The sequence below is a fragment of the Anoplophora glabripennis genome, unplaced genomic scaffold, assembly GCF_000390285.2.
Source record: "Anoplophora glabripennis isolate ALB-LARVAE unplaced genomic scaffold, Agla_2.0 scaffold543, whole genome shotgun sequence".
Taxonomy (NCBI): Eukaryota; Metazoa; Arthropoda; class Insecta; order Coleoptera; family Cerambycidae; genus Anoplophora; species Anoplophora glabripennis.
In genome coordinates, this window is record NW_019416617.1 from 204,765 (window position 1) to 231,867 (window position 27,103).

The 27,103-nt window shown below is 34.3% G+C and overlaps 3 protein-coding genes across 3 annotated transcripts in view; 2 read left to right on the forward strand and 1 right to left on the reverse strand.

Annotated features, from left to right (window-relative positions):
• LOC108914411 (zinc finger protein 721) overlaps positions 1 to 5,099 on the reverse strand; it is a 115,705-nt gene extending 110,606 nt beyond the window's left edge. Inside the window, exons 1-4 of the mRNA XM_023455099.1 lie at positions 4,892 to 5,099; positions 3,388 to 3,681; positions 3,059 to 3,199; positions 2,840 to 2,964 (exon numbers count right to left, since the gene is read on the reverse strand). Of these exons, the coding sequence (XP_023310867.1) occupies positions 2,840 to 2,964; positions 3,059 to 3,199; positions 3,388 to 3,681; positions 4,892 to 5,026 (695 nt within the window). The 5' untranslated portion in view covers positions 5,027 to 5,099. The remainder of the gene's footprint in view (positions 1 to 2,839; positions 2,965 to 3,058; positions 3,200 to 3,387; positions 3,682 to 4,891) is intronic.
• A 568-nt stretch (positions 5,100 to 5,667) lies between these two features.
• Positions 5,668 to 8,749, forward strand: LOC108914423 (protein arginine N-methyltransferase 7). The gene is made up of 3 exons (XM_018720237.1): positions 5,668 to 7,388; positions 7,441 to 7,595; positions 8,330 to 8,749. The coding sequence occupies exons 1-3, from the start codon at positions 5,691 to 5,693 to the stop codon at positions 8,559 to 8,561; spliced, it is 2,085 nt and encodes a 694-aa protein (XP_018575753.1). The 5' UTR covers positions 5,668 to 5,690; the 3' UTR covers positions 8,562 to 8,749.
• Positions 8,750 to 10,822: 2,073 nt separating this feature from the next.
• On the forward strand, positions 10,823 to 18,951 carry LOC108914430 (tektin-B1). The gene is made up of 5 exons (XM_018720245.1): positions 10,823 to 11,053; positions 13,206 to 13,394; positions 13,667 to 13,881; positions 13,941 to 14,279; positions 18,645 to 18,951. The coding sequence occupies exons 1-5, from the start codon at positions 10,823 to 10,825 to the stop codon at positions 18,949 to 18,951; spliced, it is 1,281 nt and encodes a 426-aa protein (XP_018575761.1).
• The last annotated feature ends 8,152 nt before the right edge of the window (positions 18,952 to 27,103 follow it).

Consider the following 27,103-nt stretch of genomic DNA (forward strand, 5'->3'; position numbering starts at 1 on the left):
ACACCAATTGTTAGTAAATGGCGAAGACAGTAATGTTATTAGCAACTTAACTATATCAAAACAACTCAATTTTATTGACATTTGACACTCATATTAGACAGACCTATGCATGAAAAAATACCTAGAAATAGAACTCTTAAAATAATGTGGCAAAATCGCAAAATTAACAGAGTTGCCACATGTGGCGACACAGCAACTGTGGCGACTTATTTGTATCTATGGTATTACTTGTTTTTTCACTACTTGGTAGCGATATTTATTTTATTTTTAAACATTCTTTCAGTATATTTTATTAAGAAAAATTAATGTGGTGCCACCTAACATATTTTAATGTTTATTTCAAACATGGTGACTTTTTGGCTACTGTATTTAAATCTAGTGGTGACAATAAATAAAATTTCACTGGTCACCCTGCCCATTACTTGGTTGCCATTATGAAAACCAATACTTACTCATTTAATATAACCACTTAAGTACCCCACACAAACAACAGTATTAAGTAAACACATGCGTGTTTAATTTTACACAATGAAATATTCATAGAAACAAAATTTATGGCAACGCAAATCCTTAGCTAATTGGAATTCCAAACAGCATTGTCATATTAGTCGTTACCGTTAATCAGTTTTTAAATAAACTACCTGGTAGACGATAATAAGCATTTCACTATATTTTTAATTACAATCGTTATTTTTACCAAAGAACTTGTAAAAATAAAAATTAGTGTTCACTGAACGTAAAAAAATATTTTACAATCCATTATTTCAGTCGTAAAACTTGAAAACATTGCTAACGGATTGTAGCCATTCATAAGACAAATATTGCAGACAGTAAAAAACATGTTTCAAAAATTTTTCTCATAAATGGAAACAATGTATTAAAAATGTTATCTGGACGTTTTCAAAAGCAATTTTGTGTTTTCACTTAAAATAATGCACTGGAAAATATTTAAAGCTTCGAATAACAGAACAGGAAACACACTTTTCATAGTTTAGCAGGAAAAGTGAATAAATTTATTCACAAATATTTATGAAAATTTAATTAAATTCAGTTAATTTGAATTTGAATGATTTTAATCGTACCTTCATTAAGAAAATCAATTTCGTAAAAGACTTACCCGTGAAAAAACCACATTTATCAAATTAAAAATCAAAATGACATTTTTAATTTAATAAAATAATAATGCATGACAATTTTTGTAATTCAGCATAAAGTTTTTTGCGACAGTATCAAAACTAATCATCTCGATACAAAATTAAGAAATTGAACACTACTTTAACAAAAAAATAAGTACTCAAATTTCACTCGTTTTTAACACAGAACTTCCAAGTTTTTTTTTTTAAATCACAAGGTTCGATTACTACTTACTACTACACTAAACCCAGCAAAAGAGTTTCAAAGAAACAACAGTTTCTTTAAAAATCCTTAAAACAACAATCACGTATTTTGTATTGAAGTTAACACAAAATCAACATTTTATCTTCATCAAACCATAATTATGTTTTGAAGAAATGAAAATTTACCAAATCATGACTAAATCCATCTTGGCACAACAGGAAACGTTCTGCAGTGTCAAATTTGAAATATAGTTTTCCAGCACGAAAAGGTGCCGGAAACAACAATTTTTACAAAAATCTGAACACAAAAAAAATCTTGAAGCCAGAAAACTTTGCCAAAACAATGACAAAGCCACAAGAGCAGTATAAAGATTCAGCGGAATCTCAAAAGGACAAGTATCGATATCAAAACAAGGACAACAAACAGTAAGCGCGTAGAACAAATTTGGAAGTACTAATCAAGTCAATTTTTTTTTTAAATTTTGCTAATGAGCTTCGGTAAGACTGTCTGAATATTATTATTATTTATTATTATTAAGTCAAAATAATTTTATATGATTTTTTTGTCAACTGCTGCGTTGTTAAAAATATTTCAACAACTGAAAAAAACAAATAACCATATAAAATACAATCGAGAACTAATGCAAATTTTCGACAATTATTTCCAAGTCAACTTTCGTGTATGTTCAATTTTTTATTTATGCTGCCGAAGTACGTGCGAGAAAATGGTCAAAGAAGGCATTTTCTCGAAACGTTACGCAGATTAAACGAAAAAATTAAACAAAATACACAAAACGGAGAATGCCAAACATCTCGAATACAAAAAACCACGCTAATTTCTATCGCTAGCTCATAATGGCAACAAATCCATCATGCGCTATATACAACTTCCATCGGCAAATTCAGACATACAGAAAAGGATTCGGTCCTTAAAAATTACTCTTCTAAAGCAGAAAATGAACAAGAGCCATTTTCCAAAGGCGAAGAATACAAAGGAAGGATCGAAATTCTCTGTACGCAGAATCCAGCTAAAGTCAAAATCGTCATGGAATTTTTAATATGGTCGAGATGTCTGCGGAAATATTTTTCAAAACTTCGCATTCGATCCTCAAAATGGGGAGAGAACAGAACGTTTTTAAGACAGACGCTTTCCCAAGCAAATAGCTTAATGTTTGTTGTCGAGAAAAAATTTACCTGAATGTACTTTGAAGTCGAAACTGGAAATTAAAAAAAAAAATTGAGTGTTTTTTCACAGCACAAAATAAATTATTACTTTTAACAATTCCACGAAACTGGTTTTGCCAAAATTTAAAAGCATCCACTTACCTTACGAGAAAAAGAAAAAATATGTATAAATAAAACAAATACAATTACATGAAACAAAAAATAAAAAATATCAAAAATATATAACGGAAAGTAAACCAGCAGCGAAACCAGTTAAATCGGTGTACATTCAGGCGCGAAAAGGAGGGAATTTAATGTGAAATAAAACAAGTACTCACGGTGCTTCGACGCCGTCTTTTCCCACGCCCGAAGGACCAGGCTGATCGTCAGCGCTGGTCGAGGGTACGTCGACGAATGGAGGCTCGTGATCATCGCCTTCACTCTCTTCACTTTCGTCCTCGACCTGCAATAAGAGAAAAACCCTTAGTCGTGACCAATGCCGCACTTACAAACATTAAAATATAAAAGAAGTACAGGTATTGGGCGACGATACGCACCTTTGTCATCGGCTCCCCTGAATCGTCGTCGTCATCGCTTTCGGGGTCCATTGCAATCTGGGCTTTGACGGCGGCCGTCCGTCGCGCCCTCTTGGGGGGAGGCTCCTCCTCATTCGAGGTAACAGTGGCAGAAGGACCCGCCTGCAACAAATGATACAAGAATAGTACACCATACGCAACTACCAAATTAAATTGAAGCGAATATGCTCCTGATCAATTAGATTTAAGGATATTTTTTTAATATTGAGAAAAAAAAATAATTTTATGTAAACACGATTTTCATGAAGCTATGATTGTTCCGCGCTAAGATTATAACTTGTCCGACTTACCTCTTCGACGGCGAACTTCTGCTGGAACATGTAACTTTTGTCGTCATCGTCCTCCGTGTGTATATCCGAGGGATCTATCGCCTCTTGCTTTACAAAAGTCTCTACAGGTTTGATTTGTTGTGCCACCGCAGATATCGTGCCATCTGCCATCTTGGCGTTCATGCCAGCCTCCCCCAACCATGATAACAGTTGCTTCTCCGCGTTGGCGGTCGTATTCCAAAATTCATATAACATATCTAACTTATAGGAACATCCATCACATATTTTTTTGGGCAATTTGTCTTCTCGTGACACCTGGTGACAAACGAAAAAATTACTTCAATAATGCATGTATAGTTACATCCTTTTTTTGTTTATTCGCCTAATCTATATGTCCTTGTACAGAGAATTGGGTTTCAGAACAATTTCTTTGACAATTATCCTCAGAAAAACTCTGTTTAATCTACGCCCAATTGAAAACAGTACACAGTATTAGCTTCCTTGTGCTGTCAAGCATTGGGCAAATTAAAAAGAAAACGAGATTAATTTAAATTTAGAAAAGTAGAACTTGACACTAAGACTTTGTTAATATTTCACACAAAAAAACTTCTCAAGTTTCGTTTAAATCAGTTTAAAAAACATTTAAAGAAAAAAAAATTAAGATAAACTTTAATCCTGGAATGTTGATTTCAAGTCAATAACTAGTTATTATGTAAGCAGTCCACACTTCTTGGTCAATGACTGCAAGTACAGTGCATCCATAAATAAATGCACTTATTGATACTGCATGCACTAATAGCTGTGCTAATTTTTTAATTTATTGAGAAAACCAAATGATGCACTTGGTAAAATTTCAATCATAAAATTATTATAAAGTACATCCATCCTAGAATATAATGAAAGACATCAGCCAAAGTATCCATTAAATGTGAAATGCGCAGTAATAACATTCATTTGCAGGACAAAGAGAACATTTCAATTACCGGCTACAGCCGTAAAATATATCGTTGCATTGCTATCCTTCTGCGCTCGTTATCGAATACCTTCAACAAGGCACTTCTCGGCGTAGAAACGTTACGTCGATGTACTTTGCCAGAGAAGCAAACATGTTGAAGGTCACTTTATTATTACCCCACGCCCAAAGCCCCTCCAGTCGACACCCTGTATATTGATTTTTACATCCCAGCACCCAAGCCAAGCCCAAAACATTTTTACACTACCAAAGAAAATCGATTCAAGCATCGAAAAGTATAATTCACTTTAAAAAGTTCATAATTCGGAGAAAAATGAAAAATCTGAAACCAATATGTCGACGTTGGATCTACGCATCATTAAATCTAGTAAAATAATATAAATAAATTTTATATTAGTATGGAAATATTTCTCATTAGCCCCTGAAATTTTTCAAAGTTCGCCTTCATTTTTCTGTTTTGTAAACAACATAAACGATGTCAAAATAGAAAATCTGTCGAATATCAACTATCAAGTAAAAGAAACAGTAATATGGCGAGTGACGCCAACTTACCTTAACCGGTAGACACGAACTAATCTTCAGAAATATTTGCCTAATATCACCTTGTTCCTCAAAAATTGGAATATTAACATCGTCCTTAACTAAACACAGTCTGCATAATCGTAAAATATCACCACCGTTATCCATTTTTACTTGGCTTATTAAAAAAAGTCATTGGAGCAAACTCACAACACTGGCACAAGCTCTACGGTCGATGACGAAATGGAAAGGACGGAAGTAGGATGTTACGCATTTAACATGGCCACCGGGTCCTGGTGGGGTGCATCCGGAAGATGTTTGCGGCAAATTTGAAATTTATTTCTGAAATTTGAAAAAGGTTTATTTTAGGTATTACCTGGCAAAATCTTGAAAACAAATTGTTGTGTTAGAAAATGTTTCTTTATTTATTAATTTATAGTATTTAATTTATTCAATTACATACACAATTCATATTGGTATAATCGAAATTAGTGGATGAAGATAAGAATGAAATTTTGGTCACGGTTGTTTTAAAGGAAATAAGTTTTCAATCAAGATTTATAGGTAGATATGTAGACAGGTAGTTATTTATAAAATTTGCAATGTAAATGCTTATCAATTTCTACATACATTTCAACTGAACAATCTTACGCTAGATTAAATACAGAAAAATATCAGAAAACAGGCTGTATTTTTAACCATTAAAATATAAACAAATTTATCCTTAAATATATGCAACCAGTATTACAAAGCGAGCTTTGAAATGTCAAGAAACCTTGATGTAAACATAACCTAACATAACCCTTTATTCAGCACACTTTTCAATTTCTGCATGTACGGAAAATATTTCTGTAATGCATTAAGTTATATTAGAAGCGAAGTCTTAAATATGAGTGTGTTCATTCAGAAAATCAATCCTATGACTGGATCCAATGACTGGATTTTGCAAAATGAAGACTACGATTATCATCAAGAAGTAGCCAGAGCCGCTTTTGCCGACATGCTACATGATAAGGAGCGAAACGAGAAATACGAGCAAGCTCTGATCTCAGCCATTAAAAACATGCACTCGAAAGGAAGGAAAGCTAATGTTCTAGATATCGGAACTGGCACCGGTTTACTGTCTATGATGGCTGCTAGAAACGGTGCCGATTTAGTCGTTGCCTGCGAAGCTTTTAATCCTATGAGCGAGTGCGCTAAGAAGATAATTTCACGGAACGGATTCCAAGATCAAATTAAGATCATTCCGAAAAGATCGACAAAGCTGACTGTCGGCGAGGAAGGGGACTTAAAACAAAAGTGTAATATTTTGGTTACAGAAGTTTTTGATTCGGAGCTCATAGGCGAAGGAGCTTTGTCTACATTTAGTCATGCACATAAACACCTTTTGGAAGAAGATTCGATAGTCGTGCCGGATTCGGCTACGATTTATGCGCAAGTTGTGGAGTGCCCTCTAGCACAGAATTGGAATAAAGTGAAAAATATTTTTAATAACGACGGAGAACTGTTGGTGTCTATACCAAAATCTATTAAGACTTGTCCGGGAACGGCCGCAGTTCACGATATTCAACTCAGTCAATTACCGACCCACTCTTTTAACACAATAATTTCCCCCATACCCGTGCTTAGATTCGATTGGTCGGGCAAGACACCATTCGTTTTCGACAGATTCACCATCAATACTGTTAAATCGGAACATGATGGTACGGCTCAGGCTGTTTTTATGTGGTGGGAGCTGCAAATGGATACGGAAGGTAAGATAACATTAAGCTGTGCCCCTCGCTGGGCTCATCCAGATACAAAAAATGACAAAAACGCGGAAATACCTTGGCGTGATCACTGGATGCAAGCCGTCTATTATCTCCCCAATGAGGTAAGAGTGAAGAAAGGCCAAGAAGTGCATCTGATAAGCTGTCACGACGAGTATTCCCTTTGGTTTAATTTAACTGAGAATTTGCGTTTAAGTGAGGGACATTATATGAACCCGGTTTGCACGTGCGGAGTGCACAGTTGTTTTTCACGTACAAGAGTGGGTCAGGTCAATGACCCCAGGAGGAACAAAAAATATGCGTCTCTGTTCGAAACTCATATTAACAGCGACAGCACCGTGTTAATCCTTACGGAAGGTTTCTATTTTGGTTTATCTTCTGCGAAACTAGCAAAGAAAGTGTTTGTAACGGAAACGAATCAGATATCCAGGAGAATTGTGGAAGAATTTATAAGGCACAACAATATAAAAAACGTAGAAGTTATATCTAATCTCGATGTTTTGAATGAAGTGGATTTGAGTAAAGTGAACGTCGTCATAAGCGAACCCTACTTCATGAGCAGTATTCTACCATGGGACAACTTGTTACTTTTATATCTGTTGAAAAGCATTAGAAAATTTATCCTCCCGGATGCTCAGATTTTTCCGAAGAAGGCCGTGTTAAAGGGGGTCGCCGTTCACTTTACCGATTTATACAAGATACGTTCGCCTCTCGGAACATGCGAGGGCTTCCCGATGGAGGACTTTGATCGTCTCATTGGGGTAAATGTAGGAGTTTACGTTTGAATTTTTATGACCAAGAATTTGCTTTTAGGCGTCGAGTAATATCAGCGATGACAAAGTTGAAGCTCAGCCTCTTTGGGAATACCCCGGGACGGCTCTGAGCGAGGAAATGGTGATTGCAGAGATAGACCTGGTGAACACACCGGAATCGTTGCTTGAGCTGAAGGGAACGTTTTATTTGCAGACGTATGTTTCATTAATATCTTTTACTGTAATGGGAAGATCATGCCTTAATCCTTCTAGACTTCTTCAGTAGTATCAACTTCACTTCACTTTTAATAAATAGAGAATTCATTATACATATATTTTTTTCAGTTAATATTTCCAGAATTTAAAATAAAACAATATTCTCAGGATGTTGAATAATTTCTCGCTGTTTTTTCATGAAAATTAATCCTGTATTTAAAAAAATATGTAAAAAAACGTGCCTCTAAAAGTGTTGTCCAACACTAGCCATTACTTTCTCCCATTTTTCTCGTAGCATTTTAGTTCCATGTTGGAAAAACGTCTTTTGAGAACATTCAAAAGTCGACCCATTTCCGACAGAGCATGGTCGAGTAAGTCCCAACAGGAATTCTGTGCGCTTCAGCTACAGATTTCTTTTGAATAAATGAATGCAGTGAAATACCCTCACAAATACTCTTTTTTCAACACGAAACTTGACAGGTTAAACACTATGAAAAAAAAAAGTTCTGGTAACGTCATCTGTTGGAAACAGCGAGACCTTATTCAACGTCCCTATAAATTTTTTATCGAGTTATTTATATTGTCACTTTTCTAAAACTGAATAAATGTTTTTAAGATTTTTCGCTACAAAAATAAAAAATATGAAAAGATATGTTACCTAGCTGACTTAAAGTTAAAAAAAAGGAAGTATAAAATGGTGAAACTGGTTAAATTACTTTAGATTTTTTTTGTAGAGAGATGGGTTGCAATGGCATTGCACTGTGGGTGGACTGGGATATGGACGGTTCGCCAAAACACGCAGTTACGACTGGTCCCATTGCTCCAGTCGTAATAGGGCAAAAAATTAGTTGGGACATGTACACTCGCCAAGGCGTTTACCTTTTCCCTAATAAAGTTATGAAAAACATTAATTATGAATTCAAGTACGATTTCCACGAAGGGAATATCACGTTTAATTGTTTATAGCCTTCAGTATTTTTTTTACTTGTACGTTATACATTATAATTAATTTGAATTAAAGTAAATTAATTTTTAATCTTTTATATGTAAGATTAAAGTCGGTTAACACGATGTTCTGTAAACTATCCTTTGTACAATTTTTTTTATAAAAGGTATGTTATTAATTCCTGAATATATTTTATGTGAAATTGTGAATACAATGAAAATTGCCTTTTTAATAAAATTCCTTAAAAATAATTTCCTGCTTCGTTAACACCCAGTATCAGAATACACAGTACAAAAATGTCTGAGATATTTTTCGCAAGGCATTTCTCTCCAGGAAACTTGCAGATACAACCCATAAAAAATTCCTATTTTACTGTACTTAACTGTGACGTAACTTAAAATATCTGAAAAAGCTTTTTTCTCGTACATTTTTAGCAAAAATTAAGTTGTCATAAAATAAAAAATAAATATTCCATTTTAAAAAATTGAAAGGCAGGCGTTGAAACAAAAAGATAGTAAATAATCTTTTGTTTTTTAAAATCAGATCAGACATGGCGAAGTTACAGCCTACCGCGTTTTTTAGAAGACAGTCGATAACAAATTTTGATGTTAATTAAAAGTGTGTTAACTTTTCTGATCTGGAACATCGAAATTTCCCTAGTAGTTATTGCAGTTTGATTCAGCACTTACAAGTATCTTTGCTTTAGATGTTATGCAACCCAAAATACAGATATCAATATATTATTTTGCCTAACTATGGCGCCTATTTTTATTATTTATGAATTTTCATTAATCTAATCGTTTTTCAGTAAATGTATTAAAGTTCATATAACCTAGTTAAGTATTAAGCGCAAAATAACTATAAACACTGTTAATAAATAGGAAATCCAGAAAAATATTCACGCGTGCAAAAAATTGTATCTGTTCTGCTTGCTCATTTATATTTCCTAAATTTCAACGTTTTTTATCCTCGTAGCCGAAATTCTAATTATATGGCTTAAATTATCAGTTCACATGCCAAAATAGCGAAAAGGTATTCCAGAAGATAGGGACTCTACGGTATAAACAACTGTAGACTACCGTTTCTATGGATTATCACCCTTCAGTTTAGTCAATATTATTTTGTCAAAAGTTGACGATTAGGTACTGCTTGCTCCTTTTATTATTTTGGTGAGTTAAACTCAATTTATTAAATTCTGCAGATAGAATCGATATAAATAGTTAGTATCTGTAGAAAGTAGAATATTTGTTTTAGAAAATATACAGGATGTCTCGAATAACTGTTCTGGTTTTCGAGATATTTTGAATAGAAAACTCGAATTTTCGTAATCTTACGTGGAAAAGCTTCAAAAATGAATTCAGAGTGAAATTTTTTGTTGAAAAGTTAATCAAGTTTACACAGTTTAAAAAAATAAATATCTCTCTTTTTTAATGCCTGGAAAACCTGAACAGCCAAGTGTCATTATGTCAACAGAATGATCTAACATCTAACTCTTTTCCCATTTTTTATATCTCGTAGTTTCCAAGATCTCAATACATGCATCACTAAAATAGCCACCTAACAGCTACTTGCATATTTATAAAATTATTATTCTTGTCGGCTTTTTTTTGTAAAACATGAAATGATATGAGAATATGCATAAGTTGTTAACGTCGATCAAGAAATACGTCTTTAATTTGTACTTACGTAACACATTTTTTTCAGAAAACGAGTATCCGTGTCTCTCATGACACAAACTATTATTAGGCATAACAGGTATCATAACTGGGCATCGGAAACTTTGTGGCGACAATCAAATAAATAAACTATAGTAATCTGCGTTCACCTGCACGCCAGGCCGACGGGGCTGGCATTAGGGTGCCGCTAGATACGTATAGAATAAATTGATCGATGCGAAGGTTCAAATCAGAGGCAGACATGTACATTTTATTGTACAATGACGCGGATAGTGGAATTACTAAAATGTGAAGTAGTTGATGCTTCACCACCATTAGTAAAAATAGCATCTATTAAAAATATCAACTATTCTAGATAGATTGAATAAAATTACACAAAAGATAACCCTACAGCTACCTTGTACCACATTGCACCTGCCCTAACATTTCCGATCTCTAATTATAACTATCTCTATATAATATACAAGGTGTTTCCTAAATATTGTAATCTTTATATAAAATGCCTTCTAGATTATATCACCTACGTCTCTAGTATTGTTCAGTGCAATGTACGATTGAGACCTACAGTATTGCTTATTTTCAATTATTATTGTTTCAGGTGAAAAATGTCGGTTGTAACGTTCGAAAAGCCCATTGCTCATTCCTCCCTGGCCGACTGGTACGCCAGCCAGTGGCAGAACCAGCAGACAAATGACACGCGGCGCAATGACGCCTTCAGGCTGCGCCATGAATCGAGACAGCTGCGCAACGAGACCAAGGTCCAGACGGAATGGGATACGTACCACAATAACGTCCGATTATCGGACAGGATACTCGAACTCGACAGGTGGAAACAGGTAAGACGTTAAAAATGTTCAAAGGAGAGGAGATAAACGTAACAAAGTACGTAGGTATCTGTTATTAATAAATAATATATAAATAATATTTCAATTTTACCGTATAATTTTAAGTATAAAAGTACAATTTCTCTGCTAAGAGTTGGCAACGACTGTGACAGTTCGTCGGCATGCGGCGCCACCTACTTCAATAATCCGTGAATTAAATAACTGCAGCGGGAATTTCGAATGTTCTGTTTGTACTTATTATTTTGTATCATATAAGTATTTAAAATTATACACCACAATTTATAAAAACCCTTATAAATTTACATTTTTATTGTAGGTGTTCTTCTTCTTCTCAATATAAACGTACTAATGAATCACCATTTTTTTCTCATTTTACTGATTAATTATAAAATGTAATATTATTCAGTCTACGTAAATTGAAAATACGATAATAGCGTGTCTGTAAATTATTATTTTATTATATAAGTTACTACCTGCATGTTACTCAATCCGTAAATAATATTGAGAAAACGTCATAAAAATTATAAATTATTGTGATTCACCTCGCAAAGATTTACCTCATGCGATTATTCTTTTATTCATATTCAGAACAATAATACATATTTTTTAAATTACGATTATGGAATTCATAGAAAATTATAAGTACAGTGTGTCACTTTTTAATGTTAGATATGTTTTAAATAATTTTTACCGATTTTTACCTACAAAAAAATTAATCGAAATTCAGTTAACTGAAAAAAGTCACGGCAAAAATATATAATATACGAAGTCTGTTCAGTAAATAATCGAACTTTATTATTAATTTTTTACATTATTATGGGCGTGGAGATCCTTTGCGAATCCATTCGTTCCAAAAAATCGGAAGTTTCAAAAATCGTCACTAACACTTGCTCTCAAATAGCAGAGCTGGGTAATTACTGGTGAAAAAGTAATTAGCAATTACAATTCCCTTTTTTTTCCTGTAATTTTAATTGTATTTAAGTACTTTTTTTTTATTAAAGTAATTTGGAATTGTAATTGCAGCAAAATTGTTATAGGAATTGTAATTTGTAATTATATTATTTGAACTATCGAATTACAAATTACTTCTATAAGTACAAATACTTTTTCCAATTACAATTACTTTTTCTAATAATTATAATTACTTTTAAGATCATGCGTATTGCGTAATTGCGTACAGACTTGCAGACTTCTATTATTTCATTTGAGGAAAGCCTTGTGCCGCGTGAACAATAAAAAGTGATTTGGTGAATGAACGTCAGAATTAACAGAGTACATTTTATTTTATTATAATTATTATTAATTTAGAAAATATACGAAGTAAAAAAATGTTGTCTATAGCATCAAGTTTTATAAAAATATATATTATGTATCTATGTGTTACTGCTCTTATTTTGAGTTGAGAAAACTTCTGGTTCGGTTACTCAGCCTTTCACTCGTACTTGTTCGATTCGTAATTTTTTAAATAATAATTATTGCTTTCCAGTCTACCCAAAACTACTGTATTCTATATTTTGCAAATGTATTAACAACCAAAAAAAAGAGCATCGGGTTGAATTAATTACCTGACCAATAATATAAAATTATAGTATGAACTGAACTAGTTTAAATTATTAGATTAGGAATAAAAATATAAAAATTCTATATCAGAAAATGAATCAGAATAATCTTTTCATTTTAGTATCAATTCTAATAAATAATAAAACGCTATATTACACAACAATTTTAATTACAATTTTTGACTTAACTTTTTCCTTTTTCTCTGTTTGGTCACTATAATTTACTTTATCATAAAAGTAATTAGAAAAGTAATTACTAAATCCATTTTCCATGTAACTGTAATTAAATTAATATAATTCCTTTTTTAAAGAATATACTTTGTAATTGTAATTAGTTCCTTTTTTTTAAAAGTAATTTGTAATTGTAACTATTTTAAAATTACAAGTAATTACCCAGCTCTGTCAAATAGCAATATCACGAAAACTAAACAAGATATCAACAATCCCCGAACGTGTGGCTACAGAGGAGGTTCTGCGCAACGCAGTGCTGCCAATCGCATATCACTGAATATCTCCATTCAAAAAGTTCGGTTATTTTCTGAACAGACCTCGTATAATACTTATCCGAATAAATATTATCGCAGACATTAATGGCGCTGATGGACAGGATCAACAGGGAGATGAACCTGCTGAAAGACGAAAAATTCAGCACCGAGAGGGAACTCGACGCCTTAGGCATTCCGTTGAGCGTAATATCGGAATGTATTTCAATGAGAGACTGCAGACAGGGCGCAGAACTGACTTACGACGACGGGGATATGGAACTGAAAAAGGTAGGCCAATCGGCAACGCTGTATCGCGTCGAAAATCATATTGGACTCACGTGAAAACTAAATAAAAAAATAGCTTGCTCCAGTTAAATATTTCTGCGTTTCTTCCGTGATTTTGCTCTGCAATTATTTATAGCTTATTGTAGTGTATTTTTATTTATTTTGTTTTATGAGCTTGACTTGGTATTTTGCATTAAAAATTAATAAACCGTCCGTTGATTTTTATGTATTTCATCATAAACACCCTGTACGAACATTATTTTGTCCACGTGTAGGAGCTGTGCGTGGTGGAGACCGTCAAGAAGTTATTAGTGGAAAGGTGCCAGGCGGTTTGGGAGAAGCTGAACAAACTGGAAGAGGTAAAATTTAAACTCAACCTGGAAATCAACGACAAAAGCGAGGCCCTGGAAATTGACAGGGACCAGCTGAATCTGGATAAGAACTGCGCCAACATCACTTTTAAAACCGACTCCCTTCGAACCGTCAAAGGGTAAGTGTGTCAAGCAACAACTCTGGTTCGTTCAAGATTAAGACGAACGACCTTTCCAGCTCGATTCCCTACGAGTCCTGGCTGGAGCACTCGCAGTACATCAAGCAGCTGGGCGACAACGAGCTGGCCGACACGCTGAAGCTGCGCGAGTCGCTGTTCGTGGTGCGCGAGCGCGCGCGCAACGACATGCTGGCGCAGCGCGACCGCGTCGACTTCACGCTGCGGAAGCGCATCTACGAGACGCAGAAGGCGCGCAACGAGATCGAGTGGCAGCAGCTGAAGATGCGCGAGGAGATGAGCAAGGTCATTAAGGAGATACAGACGTTGGAGGACGCGCTGCTGGCCAAAACCGACGCTCTGAAGCTGGCCGAGACCAGGCTCGAGAACCGTTCGTACAGGTAAGAGAAGACCTGATTTTTATAGCATATGACGTACTTGAAATTTTGTGGCCAATCTTCGGACTTCCCCTTCTATCGCGTTTAAAATTTATTACACTTTGAAATAAGCCATCTCATTTCGCTCGTATCTTCTTGCAACAGCATCGTTTTCTCCTGACAAAAAGTGGGCTCTAACCATATCAACTCTTCTTGTTGAAAGTGAAAACACAAACATACACTGTACCGTCACTAAATACTGAAATAAAAACTTTACAAGGTTATTTACTTACGCTATACAAAGACGCTTTACAAACAAAAATAAAAATGTGGCCAAATGAAACGGTGATATTCACCAATTAACGTGTCGGTTTTGTTACCCTTTCACCATCCAGTTATATTTCACCAAGTGTGAAGTCGATAAGCAATAGCGACTTTTCAGGCTATCCCTCGTTGCCCTTCGTAATCGTTCGGAACACGATCGGATTCTGCTTAAATTTAAACTATTCACGGCTTAATTTTTTTGCCGTTTTGTTTATTTTGGATTAATTTAATATGCCAAGCACCGATTGGCTTGTTTACAGTTTATATACGACCTGTATAATCATTGAAAAAAATATATCACTTTTATAAACGCAATCTTAATTACAACAAACAACCATTTCTCATGCCAACATTAGTAAAATGTAATCACAATTAATGTTGTGCCTTGTGGTTCATTTGTAAACGACGCTAAAAGAAAAATGTAGTATTTATTCGAGATAATTGCTGTAAATTTCTCGGAAAACCCAACGGCAGGCAGAAAACAAGTTTATCTTCACGTTCAGCCTGAGTTGTTACGAGCCAACGCTTTGATAACGCCGCTTTTCTAAAACCCGCATTGACAAAAATTGTGGGGATTTCTGTCCTTACGAAAAGTAAAACAGTAAAACACCAGTAGTTTGAGTCATTACTGGACAGCTAAGACTGTCGCTATCGCTATGAGTGGGCGAGTTTATTTTTACACTTATGAGATAAGCGAATAATTTCTGGTAAAACCCCCAAAAAATATTATTTGCTTAGTTAATTTTTTGATACGGCAGCAGAACGCCTTACTAAATCGGTACCTAAGCACATCTATTTTTTTTATTAAATAAGTTTTAAAGTGATAAAGAATCTCGACCTTGAATAAGTCAACCATATTAAAAGGGAGCAGTTTCTTCTTTGTTCTGTGGGTCTAGAATTGTGTTGGGAAATTTAAAGGACGACGCCCTAATTACATGAAAGAGTGAAATTGCTGCGGAATTTTGTTTGGGCCTCCGGAATAAAGTTCCGCTCATACAAACCCCGGAAGATGGTTTGTTTGTCTGTGTTGGCAAAACAATCGAAGACAAATACCCTCTCCCACGAATTGACGAAGTACTAGATAACTTAGGGAAATACTCTAGACTTAGCACAAGGCTTCCACCAGATCGAAATGTCTAAAGCAAGTATAGAAGAAACTACTTTTTCGGTCAATCACGGACACTACGAATATGTCAGAATGCCTTTCGGATTGCGTAACGCGCCATCCATTTCAAAGAGTTATGGACAACGTTTTAAAAGAATACCCTTAAGGAAATAGTCGATTCCAAATACCTGTACGGTGTTTATTTTCACGATAAAGACTTAGAGGCAATATTTATTAAGGCATGTACCATTATTATTTAACAATAGCGTGAGACAAAACGATTCTACACTATCGCTAGTAAACGTTTTAGAAGATAATTGTGTGCAAATCGGAGAACAAGTAAAGAAATTAAATTTTCGCGAAAGCCGAGCTTTAAACATATTAGGATCAGCGATCAGGTACGTCACAGGTAATTTAGATCAAGGTGATTTAAGAGATATTAACAATAATCTTCATCACTTGTTTTCTAACCAAAACAATATAGTAAAATAAATGGACGAATACGCATAATTCGCAAACCATATCACCAATCGATACGCCACTGGCTTAAAAATAGTACAGCAAAATATAAATACTTCTCTCGTAGCCTTATCGAAAATAAATAGCAAATTTAATCAAGAATTATTAATTTAATACAACATTTTCCTCTTATATAAATTACTGGAAAGCATTAGAGATATTCAGAGAACGAGTCTGTCCTCTAACGACATAACCCATTTAGAAATTATCACCACTTCAGAAATCAAGGAAATAATATATCACTTAAAGATAATTTATAAAATTTATTTAAAATAATTGAATTTTCAAAATTTAAAATTCTATCAGCCAATAAAATAATAATATTGTATATTCCTATAATATTCCTTCATCCATACAGGGTGTAAGAATTTTGACTGCCAACAAAAAAGTTATATATTACAGGGGTGTAAGATTAACAGTTTTCAAAATACAGCGAGTATTAATATTGGGGAGTTTCATTACAACGTGACAACAGCGCTTAACCTAACGCTACACAGCTGATGCATACCACGTGTGCAGACGGCAGACTTGTCCTACGGAAAAAATGTAAACAACTATTATTGTGAAACATTTAGTAAATTTAGTAATTTAGTAGTAATAAAATAAAATGTATCGATTTTGTAGTGCGAAGCTAGTGTTGTGCTTAAATTTTAGCTCGAACTTTAGTAATTATGAATCTCTTAAAACAGGAACTTAACATTTAATGAAATTATGAATTTGAAAAATATGTAATTAAAGTACCCAAAGATTTACGTCATCCAAATAATCATCCGTAATTAAAAATAATTTAGGTACTTTTACCAAAAAGCGAAATTCAGTAATTTTTAAACGCACAAGTACAAAACAATGTCCACCACCCTGTATATAAATATATCCGCACCCCAATACCCTCCCAATGGCCAAGAACGAACCCCAAAAGGGACTACATCAATTCTCTCTGGAGAGGTAACGTGGCATTTTTTTGTGGGATCTACTTCGTCAGAAGGAAGGTTACGCAATGTAAAAATTTCTACGAAGGTTGCAATGATAACCTTCAATTAAAAAAAATGAATGTCGCGGCCGTGAAATTATGCTTCTCATTTTAATTGTTCTGCCAGTGTTAAAAATAATTTTGTATTTTTTGAACTGTCAGCAATGCTCTGGATCACATTTATGTTTTTTTTTTGTTACGAGTACGTAACCGCTACTCCTATTATGGGCAAAATCACTTTCCATTTTTGCGTCAATGTACCGAACTCAGAGCGCAATCCGAATGGAATTTTCAACGCGACTAACGGGGACTTTCCGCAATTAACATATATTATAATTGGAAATTATCTTAGATGATCGGAGATTTTAAAAATATTCAACCTTCTGTATAATCTAAATGCGATTTTCTATTAATAGAATCCGACATTGCTTAATTTGTTTCTTTTCGTAACTTGTTTTAATTTTAATCTTTTTTGTTTTCGCGTTTTATGTCTTGTTTAATATCGCAATGAAATGAACTCAAACTCCAACAACACTGACCTTTTTTATTCAGTCAGTGAACTTGAAAGAGTGATGTAAGTGATGATTTAAGTGGGGCGTCAGTTTTTTAGGGGTAATAGTACGTGTTATTAGCGCGGTAAGTTGTATCAGTGCACTATCAGCGTTGCCAGTTGCCACTTTAACAGCCAGTTGGTGCTAGACATATTAAATTCATCCAAAGCAAACAAAACAGCAACAAAATTAAATAGTTTAAGTTTCAGCAGAGTCCGATCTTGTCCCGAACGCTTACTAAGGGCAACGGGGGATAGCCTCCCTTGTTCAGTTAAAATTCCGTAATTTCGTCTCTGAAAAACCGCTACTGCCAGCTAACATCGCACTTGGTATCATACGATGGGGTGGTAAGCGGGTAAAAAACGAATTGCCATATTATTTCTGTTCCAATTTTTATTTTAGTTTGTAAATTGTCTTTGTGCAGTGTATAAAGTTAATGATTCCAGTGTTTTCATGCTGTACAGTACATTTTTGTGTTTAGATTTTCAAATTTTTTAGTGATATTACGAAAAAGCATGTATACGATTCAATAGAGAACTAATATGGATAGAACCTACTTTTTGTCAGAAAAGAACGATGCTGTTGCAAGAAGGCGATGCCAGATGGATTATCCTGACCTATAAGTATGGAATAAGAAAATTATTATAATATTGGTTCAACATTTAAGAAACATCAATACTCTAATGTTGGACAGAAATAAACACAGAAATTCTAAATGCTCTGAAAGAGGGTACCAGAACTCGCCACAAGATTTCAAGTATGTCATGTGCTGTAAAAATCAAGAATAAAGTGTCAAAGAGTAGTACTTCATGGTATTTCGCGTTTGTATTTGTGTTTTTATTTAGCCCATAGTCAACTAGTTCATAAAATATAATTTACTTGCGGTGGTAGAAAAATTACATTGCTGCTTTTCCGCGCAGGCCCAGCTTCGAGCTGGCCCGCGACGAGCCCGAGCAAGGGCTGAAAAACGAGGTGACCCAGCTGCGGCATACCCGCAAGGCCCTTATCGACAAGATCAACTGCGCCAAGGCCACCTATAACGCGTTGGAGGACCAGCAGGTCATCATCGACCGCGATCTGGCCAACAAGAACCAGTCGCTGATGACGGACATCCGTTGTCTGGACCTGAGGATCAGGCTGCGCACTGGAGAGTTCGCCGGTCCGGCCTCTGACACCGACAGGAACATCCAGCTGACCCAGATGGAGAAGGAGATCCTTCCCACGTAGGCGGGGTCCGCGGTGGGTCAAGTTTCCAACAAAAATCGCTTTTTTTTGTTGCTTTTGGTGATTTTCCTCGTCGTATGCAGGGTGCCAGATAGAACAATACAAATTCCATGTCTCCGAGCTAACAGTTGTTTTTAATGGGGCACCCTGTATATTTTTCACTTAAAAATTAAATTTGTGTAACTTGCTTGGCACACAAATTGCTGTTTAGGTTGCTAATAAAATTATTGTCACAACAAATGGTTGTTACTTTTTATACAGGCTCGTGCAAATACTTATGTTTTTTAAGTGAGGGGTAAGTTTTTTTCGGGGTAATGGTACATGTTCCCCTGAATACTAATATGAAAATTTAAAAAAAAATGCCATAGAAGAGGATCCTGGTACCAGTAGGTACTCGAAGATTAGCCACAGGATTTCAAGTATGTTATATGCCGTAAAAATCAGGTGAGTGAACATATTATTTATTTAATTTTGTGTATTTCATTTCTCGTTATTTATTTATTACTGATTGAGTTTTCTGTTGAAAGAGCGGTACATTTATAGTGGTTTGGTCTTCAAGTGAGGAGAAAACTCTAAGTAGCATGGAAAACTTTATTCTACTAATTTCGCTGGTAACACGAGACACAATCGAGCAGGAACTAGGCTTCAAGACCTCTGGTTCGTGCCTCGAAATGTTTTCGGTTTTTATCCTTGTCCCCAGGTACCTACTTTTATTACCTTATCCTAATTAACACTTATCCGGGTCATTACCTACTCGGTTTGTGCTTATGTACCCTAATAAACAACAACTAATTTATGTTTACAGCCTACTTATTCTAATCTCATTTGCTAAATACATTATTTAGGATAACCTCGGATATTTCAAAGTATGATTTATATGGCTGGTAAATTCCCAGAAAGCAAAATATATTTATTGGGGCAGGTACTAAATGTAATTGTAGCGTACCGCTACACTTTTATTGAAAGGCGGGTGGTGTGGAAATTTTCTTTTTAATAAAATTTACTTTTCTTTAAATTATGTGATTTGACAACAATGCATACCGCAGTTCCCAAGTGTGCATGCATTGCGACTAAGGCGCGCCGTTGTTTGAAGTTACACTAACTTGTCCAGCGGCGAGGTATGAATATTACTAAAAATGTGTTAAAAATGTAAATATGACGCCCATTCTAAGTTACAATTTTACGTTATTTTCGACTGTATTATCATATATGTCCTATATGCAGTGGCGGCTGGTGCGGAGAGCTCTGGGGCGCCACCCCCTAGAAATTTTACATTAAAAAAGAAATGTTAAATTTGTACTGTGCCAATTTAACTCAACTCGTTTGCAAAACTCGGAATATATGGGCTCCTCGTAGCTCGCCTCTAAATGTGTAAAGTGTTTACAGCGGTGGTCATGGTTACTGTCGCGCAGCGAAAGACGGAGTGGGAGTAGCGCATATTTTCTAAGCACTTTGGACTCCGTGTTTAGTCCGTTCGTAACCAAATAATAGCTATTTTTTTGTTATTAAATGTAACTCGTTTACGTGTTGTGTAAAATTTTGTTACATACGTATTATTTTTTGTTAGTCCAGGGAACCAAGGGTTTCCCCTTCGAATTCGGATTTCGGATAGAACCGATTGAACTGTTAGTAGAAAATAGCTCAAGAAACAAAAGTTATATAGTGCCGATGAGCGCTTTTGTCCAGGAGGTGGAAGCTACCCCTTCTAGGGGGTGAAAAATAAAATATTAAAAAAGGAATCGATAAAGCAATCAATTTTAAGCAAAAACATTTTTCGATAAGTCAATGTTTTCTGAGTTATTGGTGATTGAAAATGTATATTTTTTATTAAAAAATACATTTTTCAGTAGTTTTTCTCGAATAACTCGGAAAATAGACATTCTATGAAAAAAAACATCACGAAGAAAATGAAGCTTATAGAAAAAGAAAAAGAGTGAGTTTTTTAATTTATGTAGGTGTAATAGGTGCTGAGATACGGCTGGTTGAAGATAATTTCATGTCCACCAAAAATTAAATTGGGTGCATTTAGGTAACTTAAAACAATTAAAAGAAATTCTATTTTTCAAGAAAAATGCACGGAACATTTTTTTAAAGTACATACTTTAAAAAATCTTTAAAATGAACTTGATTTTAAGTCATTAGCATAAATATTAACAGAGTTATGATCAAAATAAATTGTTAATTCGCTATTTCGGAAAAAAAAATCAGAACAAAAACTGGAATTTTTCACGAGATTTAAAATTAAAGGTAATCCTTCTACAATTTATATTTTTTATGTGCTAACAACACATTATACAAGTTTAATTTTAAGTTTAGAATAAATATTTTAGAAAATATTACTTTTTGACTGAAAAAAAATATTTTAGTTCCAAAAAAATTACATATTTTTGAAAATAACTGTAAGAATAAAAAAGATTCGAAAAATATTCAGGAGTAAAAGTGTAGATTTCACAGAATTTGTTTTTTTTTTATTTGTGTAGGATAAAAATTAACAGAGATGTCGCTGATAGAAGTTTGTTTTTCAAACTCTTTATCCTCAAAAGTCTCAAAAATAACGCGTTAAAAAATATTCTATTTTACAGGACTTTTATCTGTCGAAATTTTCCGTAAAATCGTTTTTGGATCGCCTTAATAGCTTTAAAATTAAGGAAGTTACCGTTAAAAAAACAACGGGACCTTTTACCGCTTTAATGTTAGGAGCATATCAATATTTCGGTTATCCATTAAAGTAAATCGCGAGAAAGTTCCTATGAAAAAAAAATATATATTTTGCATCGTTTATTGGATTATATTTTGTTATTGGAGGTGATTTTTAAGGGTTAAAACAATGCGATAAATTATAAATTGTATTATAAACAGGTAAAAGAATTTAATTTATTCTGTTTTTACTATCAAATCATTTCAAACTGTTAAAAACAATTTTTTTTAATATTTTGTTATTAGGGGTAGTTTTTTAAGGGTTGAAATATTGTAATAAATTATTTACAACACCATAAACTATTGAAAAGATTCGTATTTATAATATATGCGCTATAAAAATATTTTAAGTTCAAAGAAACTATTAATTTTATATTTTTATCATTATGGGTGGTTCTTAAGCGTTGAAATTTTATAAAAATAACGTAAATTATAACCCACAATATAAAACTATATTTATTCTATATATTAAGATATGATTTTAATCTATATAACACCTATTCTTATATTTATTCAGTTTTTTAGCATAAGGAGTGGTTTTCGTCCTCTAAAGATAAGAAGCGCGTACAAACATATATAACTATTCATCTACAGGATGAAATAAGTTTAATTCCAAATTTTCATGAAAATCGGATCTATCCGAAAGTATTCGGAGGTTTCACCCTATTTTCCTCTTCGTTCCTAGACTACGTGTGTTTTTTAAAAGATTGTTTTGAAATTAGATTGGAAAGGAAGGCTAACATCACTTGCTATTTATTGAAAAATCAATGGTGCGAGAAATACCAAAGTTTAATGGAAAAGATCATTGTAAAGTTTATTTTGGGCAAAAGCAGAAGAAATTAAAAAATAATGTTAAGCACATTTTCCCCATATTTCCATAGTACAATAAAACTACCCATTTTATATTTGACTGTTTTTTTCACTTTGTACCTAAATTTACCTTCCGCCCTTCCTGACGTGGAAGCAAGAGCCGCCACTGCCTATAGGCTTTGCTTTCATTTTTTAAATTTGATCATAAATGTTTAAAATTATACAGACCTTCGTCATTTGCGGTGAATATGGTATTTGTGCCAAGCCTTCTTTGATGAAGCCTTTATTAAACTTTTCTCTAAAATACCTCGCAGTTCCGCGAAGTAGATTACATGTTACAGATGTTAATTTAATAATTTAAAGTTGGCGTTTTATGGAGAAGAAATAAGTAAGACAATGATGGGACAAGAAAATCCATCTAAACTATAGAAATGTTGAAATACAAGGATTCCTTTAATTTTCCGCAGCGAAAAAACATATCATGTAAACATCGGGATGTGCCTTAGCAGTTTTGTCGAGAATTTTGTAAAAAATACGGAATAATTGTGATTAATTTATGTGTTAACATATTTATAAAAGCATTCTACATGGTGTGATTATGTTTGTAGTATCGTGCGCAAATTTCTCTACGTTCAACAGCGCGTAAAGTTCGAGAAACGTAATGATAAACATAAGAAGTAAAAATATGCTTTTTTTCTTTATTCCGAATGTACTATCAGCTTGTAAAGTGTCTTATACCCTACAGAAAACTTATATAACTAATACAGTTAAGAGATATTGTTTCTAACTAGCTTAGATTTTTTAAAATTCTCGACAGAAGACTGCTATAAATTCACCGTTCACGCATACGTTCCCCTTAAGACAGACGCCCAAATGACCTAAAATCTGCATAACGAAATATTGTATAATATGCATGAAAACATTTTCAACGTACGTATTTACTAAAAAAATAGTGGCATCCCACATAATGACGCCAATTATTGATTACGGTTGAATATATTGAGCGAATAATTAGAGGTGTTCATATAAAAGTGAATCATAAACGCATCTAAATTAGGTTTTAATCGAGGCACGTGGACTTGGAAAAGGAAACAACTCCTCGACAAATATTTACCGCAGAATTATTATTGACGTCTGACTTTAGATATGAGTAAAACGTTGGAATTTAAAAAAACCGCATCAGGACCACTCGACTACTCGATGTGTGAGTGACTTCGTTCACAGACATTTCTTAATCTGTGGTTAGAATATTTCTCGTGTAACACTTTCTTGGCGAAATGTATAGTTCTTTTTATTAAGAATGCGACACAATGTAACTGCTGAAGACGGAATTTTTCAAATTTTGGAGATATTTAGACAACGTTTCACCAACCATAGTGAAAATTTCAGAAACTGTGTTTTTTTCAGGATGAAAATTTCCAAAACGTCGTAATTGCTGCCACTTTTTTCACAAACGGGCTAGAAGTATGTTATAGAACAACGCATTTAATTTCACAAGCGGTACTAAAAAAAATGTTATAAACAATTTTCGTCGCAAAAAATGAGTTGCCATTTATTTTTCTTCAATATCTCGGTTTTTATTAAACGAAACAAAAATCGCTACCATCTCAAAAACTATTGCGTTTGTTTTACTTTCGACTAATATAAAGTACATTCATAGATTGAACAGAACGACTTCCTGCAGTGAGTTCATTTACTCTCCTTCATAATAGTCAGTTGTCACGGGATTATATCGAGGATTATACAGCAAATAATTTCTTTGGCCAGTTAGGAACCGTACTTGGAGTAATAGACTACAAGCCCATCGGAAATTATTAAAGGGTCATTTGACCCAGCATGAATTACTTATAAATCAATACTACCACATACTACCACATACTACCACATATAACAATAACTTCAAGAAACTATGCCGTTAATTCTTGTTAGTACAGGTAAGCTAAACCTGTCCACCAAGGGGGGGTGGAATACCGGAAACCAGGAAAATTTTAGATTTTCCGAAAATTTTAGCCCGGGTTTTAGTGATTTATTACAGTACGGCATTTATACTGCAAGTTTCGGATCGATATATAGATACATTTTTAAGCGACGCCGTACTTACTTGCTGATACAGGGGTTAGGAATACAGGGTGCAACCCTCTATTTGTAAGTAGCGTATGGGGGTGATTTGAACCATTTTTGGCCATGCCGTATATTTTTAATGAAACATGTGCTTACTATAGGAAAAATTAATTTCCCTCTGAAAAGTGGGATTTCACGGTGAAAAATTTTTGTACGGCATTAATATATTTTCTTAATACTGACAACAATAATAATCAAATGCCGTACAAAAAAAATGGTTATAAATGGCTTGAAATATATTTTTGCAAATAAGTATTACTTGCAGGAATTGATTTTATTTTTACTACTAACGAGCGTTCAAATAAAAATGTGGTCGAAGTTGGCTCTGACACATTGGACGTAGGGAGTAGCTTATAGCGACCAACTTAACCTCATTTCTCAACGAGCACGTTAATGACTATATAACTTTATTTTAAAGAATAATCGTGATAACAATAACAAACAATTAAAGGAGCTGCGGAAAGTGTCCCCCTTCTTGTTCCAAGCACTTTTCACACCTGTTCCTCAAAGAATTAAAGACATTTTCTAAGATGCTCGGGGTATTGTTAATTTCACGAATCTTGTCTATAAGTCGAGCCTGCAGATGGTTTAAATCAGGAATAGGCAGTTCAAAAATAGTGTTTTTAAGGTAAGGCCACAAAAAGAAATCACACGGCGTAATATCACATGACCTCGGTGGAAATTCATGTTCAGCATTGAGACTTATTAGTCGATTTTGGAAAACTTCCCTCAACATATTCATCGTCTCGCCTGCCGTATGTGCCCTTGCGCCATCCTGTTGAAAGTAAAAGTTTGTAATTTCGTTTTCTTCCAGCTGGTTAACAAAAGGAGCGATAATTTCTTCTCTATACCTTTGCGCAGTAAGAGTACCATTAAAAAAAATAGGTCCATAAATCCTCCTTCGATTGAGAGCACACCAAACTCCAATTTTTTGAGCGTGTAGAGGGCCCTCGACAAAAAAGTTATCTGGTTTTTCAGAAGAACACATTCTCATATTCTGTGAGTTTAGGTAACCACTTAAATGAAACCAGGCTTCATCAGAAAAAAAGGTGATATTATGAAGTTCACCGTAGTTGTTTAAAAACCATTCACAAAATACAGCCCGTCGCGGAAAATCAACTTCATGAAGTTCTTGCTGACAAGTTAAACGATAGGAGAACAAATGCAAATCTTTTTTTAACACTGTGTGGCAGGTACCGACTGATACTCCCACCATTTGTGATAAAACACGTACAGAAGTTCTTGGCATATTTTCCATTATTTGTTGGACATTTTCTTTTAATTCTTCAGTCCGCTTTTTAGGTCGGCCGCTTCCTTCTTTTCTTGTTACACTGCCCGTTTCACGAAAAACATTAACACAACGCTGAACTGAACTTTGAAAAATTTTGTACTCAACAACGCCGGGAAATTGATTGTGAAATTCTATGAAACATTCCTCAATAGAATACTTCCATATTCCACCAATCTTGCGTCCATTTCTAAAGTAGGACTCTATGATAAACACTTTTTGTTCTTGAGAAAACACCATTTTAAACGCTTTTTAAAACGAAAATATTCAAATTGATAGCGGCGATATAGCGCTTTGACAGATGACGTTTAAGTTCATTTGCTATACGCTACGCCCTACGTCCAAATTTTCAGAACCAACTTGACCACGTTTTTATTTGAACACTCGTTATTTTCTCCTTAATACAAATTATTTACTACTGTACGGCCTTTCTATAATAAAACTTACAATATCATATAGAAATATTTTTCAGTAATGCCGTACATATTTATCGATACAGGAGTGAGAAACCCCGGATGCAAACCCCTATATTCTGACCCTTATGGTATTGCTATTTTTGTACGGCATTAGGTCGAAGTTAATATTTTTTGTATAACCTATATACTTTAGAAATGCCGTACAAAAATGTTTTGCCGAAAACCACCCCGCCTGGTGGACAGGTTTAGCTTACCTGTGTACTCACCTGTACCAACAAGAATTGACGACATAGTTTCTAAAGTTATTGTTATATGTGGTAGTATTGATTTATAAGTAAGTCATAAGTCATGTTAGGTCAAATGACCCCTTGAAAATTTCCGATGGGCTTGTAGTCTATAATCTCTACCGAATTTAATATACAAGTAACTAGTTTTTGACGGGAATATAAATAGACGAGGTACTTGCAAAACCGGCCAATTATGAAGGGCTCGAGATGGATTACCACGAACATACCCAGCGGAATTACTTGAAGACCGGCTCGTACCCAAATAAGGTAATTCCCGACTGTTAATACTTGGAATTTCCGTTGATAGCCTTATTGCTAAGACAGACTGCCCGTCGCCATTGCGTGAATGATTTTATTGAAAAAAAAATGCATCACCAACTGCCTTTTCCTGAAATTACTATCCAGATAATTTCCAGTGAGGTGTGAATTAATTACAAGCGTGTTGTGGTTTCAGTATGGGTCCCTGCAGTAACCTTTTCTTCATGCACCTATCACGCTATTATTGAGTGATTCTCTAACGCAGGACGGTTCTAAGA

What these genes read in the sequence shown, in the direction of transcription:
- LOC108914423 (XM_018720237.1), top strand. Translation starts at nt 5,691, where the DNA reads ATGTACGGAAAATATTTCTGTAATGCATTAAGTTATATTAGAAGCGAA. An exon ending in ACTTTGATCGTCTCATTGGG is followed by an intron (nt 7,389 to 7,440) that starts GTAAATGTAGGA and finishes ATTTGCTTTTAG; the next exon opens with GCGTCGAGTAATATCAGCGA. An exon ending in GGAACGTTTTATTTGCAGAC is followed by an intron (nt 7,596 to 8,329) that starts GTATGTTTCATT and finishes TTTTTTTTGTAG; the next exon opens with AGAGATGGGTTGCAATGGCA.
- LOC108914430 (XM_018720245.1), top strand. Translation starts at nt 10,823, where the DNA reads ATGTCGGTTGTAACGTTCGAAAAGCCCATTGCTCATTCCTCCCTGGCC. An exon ending in AACTCGACAGGTGGAAACAG is followed by an intron (nt 11,054 to 13,205) that starts GTAAGACGTTAA and finishes ATATTATCGCAG; the next exon opens with ACATTAATGGCGCTGATGGA. An exon ending in TCCCTTCGAACCGTCAAAGG is followed by an intron (nt 13,882 to 13,940) that starts GTAAGTGTGTCA and finishes CGACCTTTCCAG; the next exon opens with CTCGATTCCCTACGAGTCCT.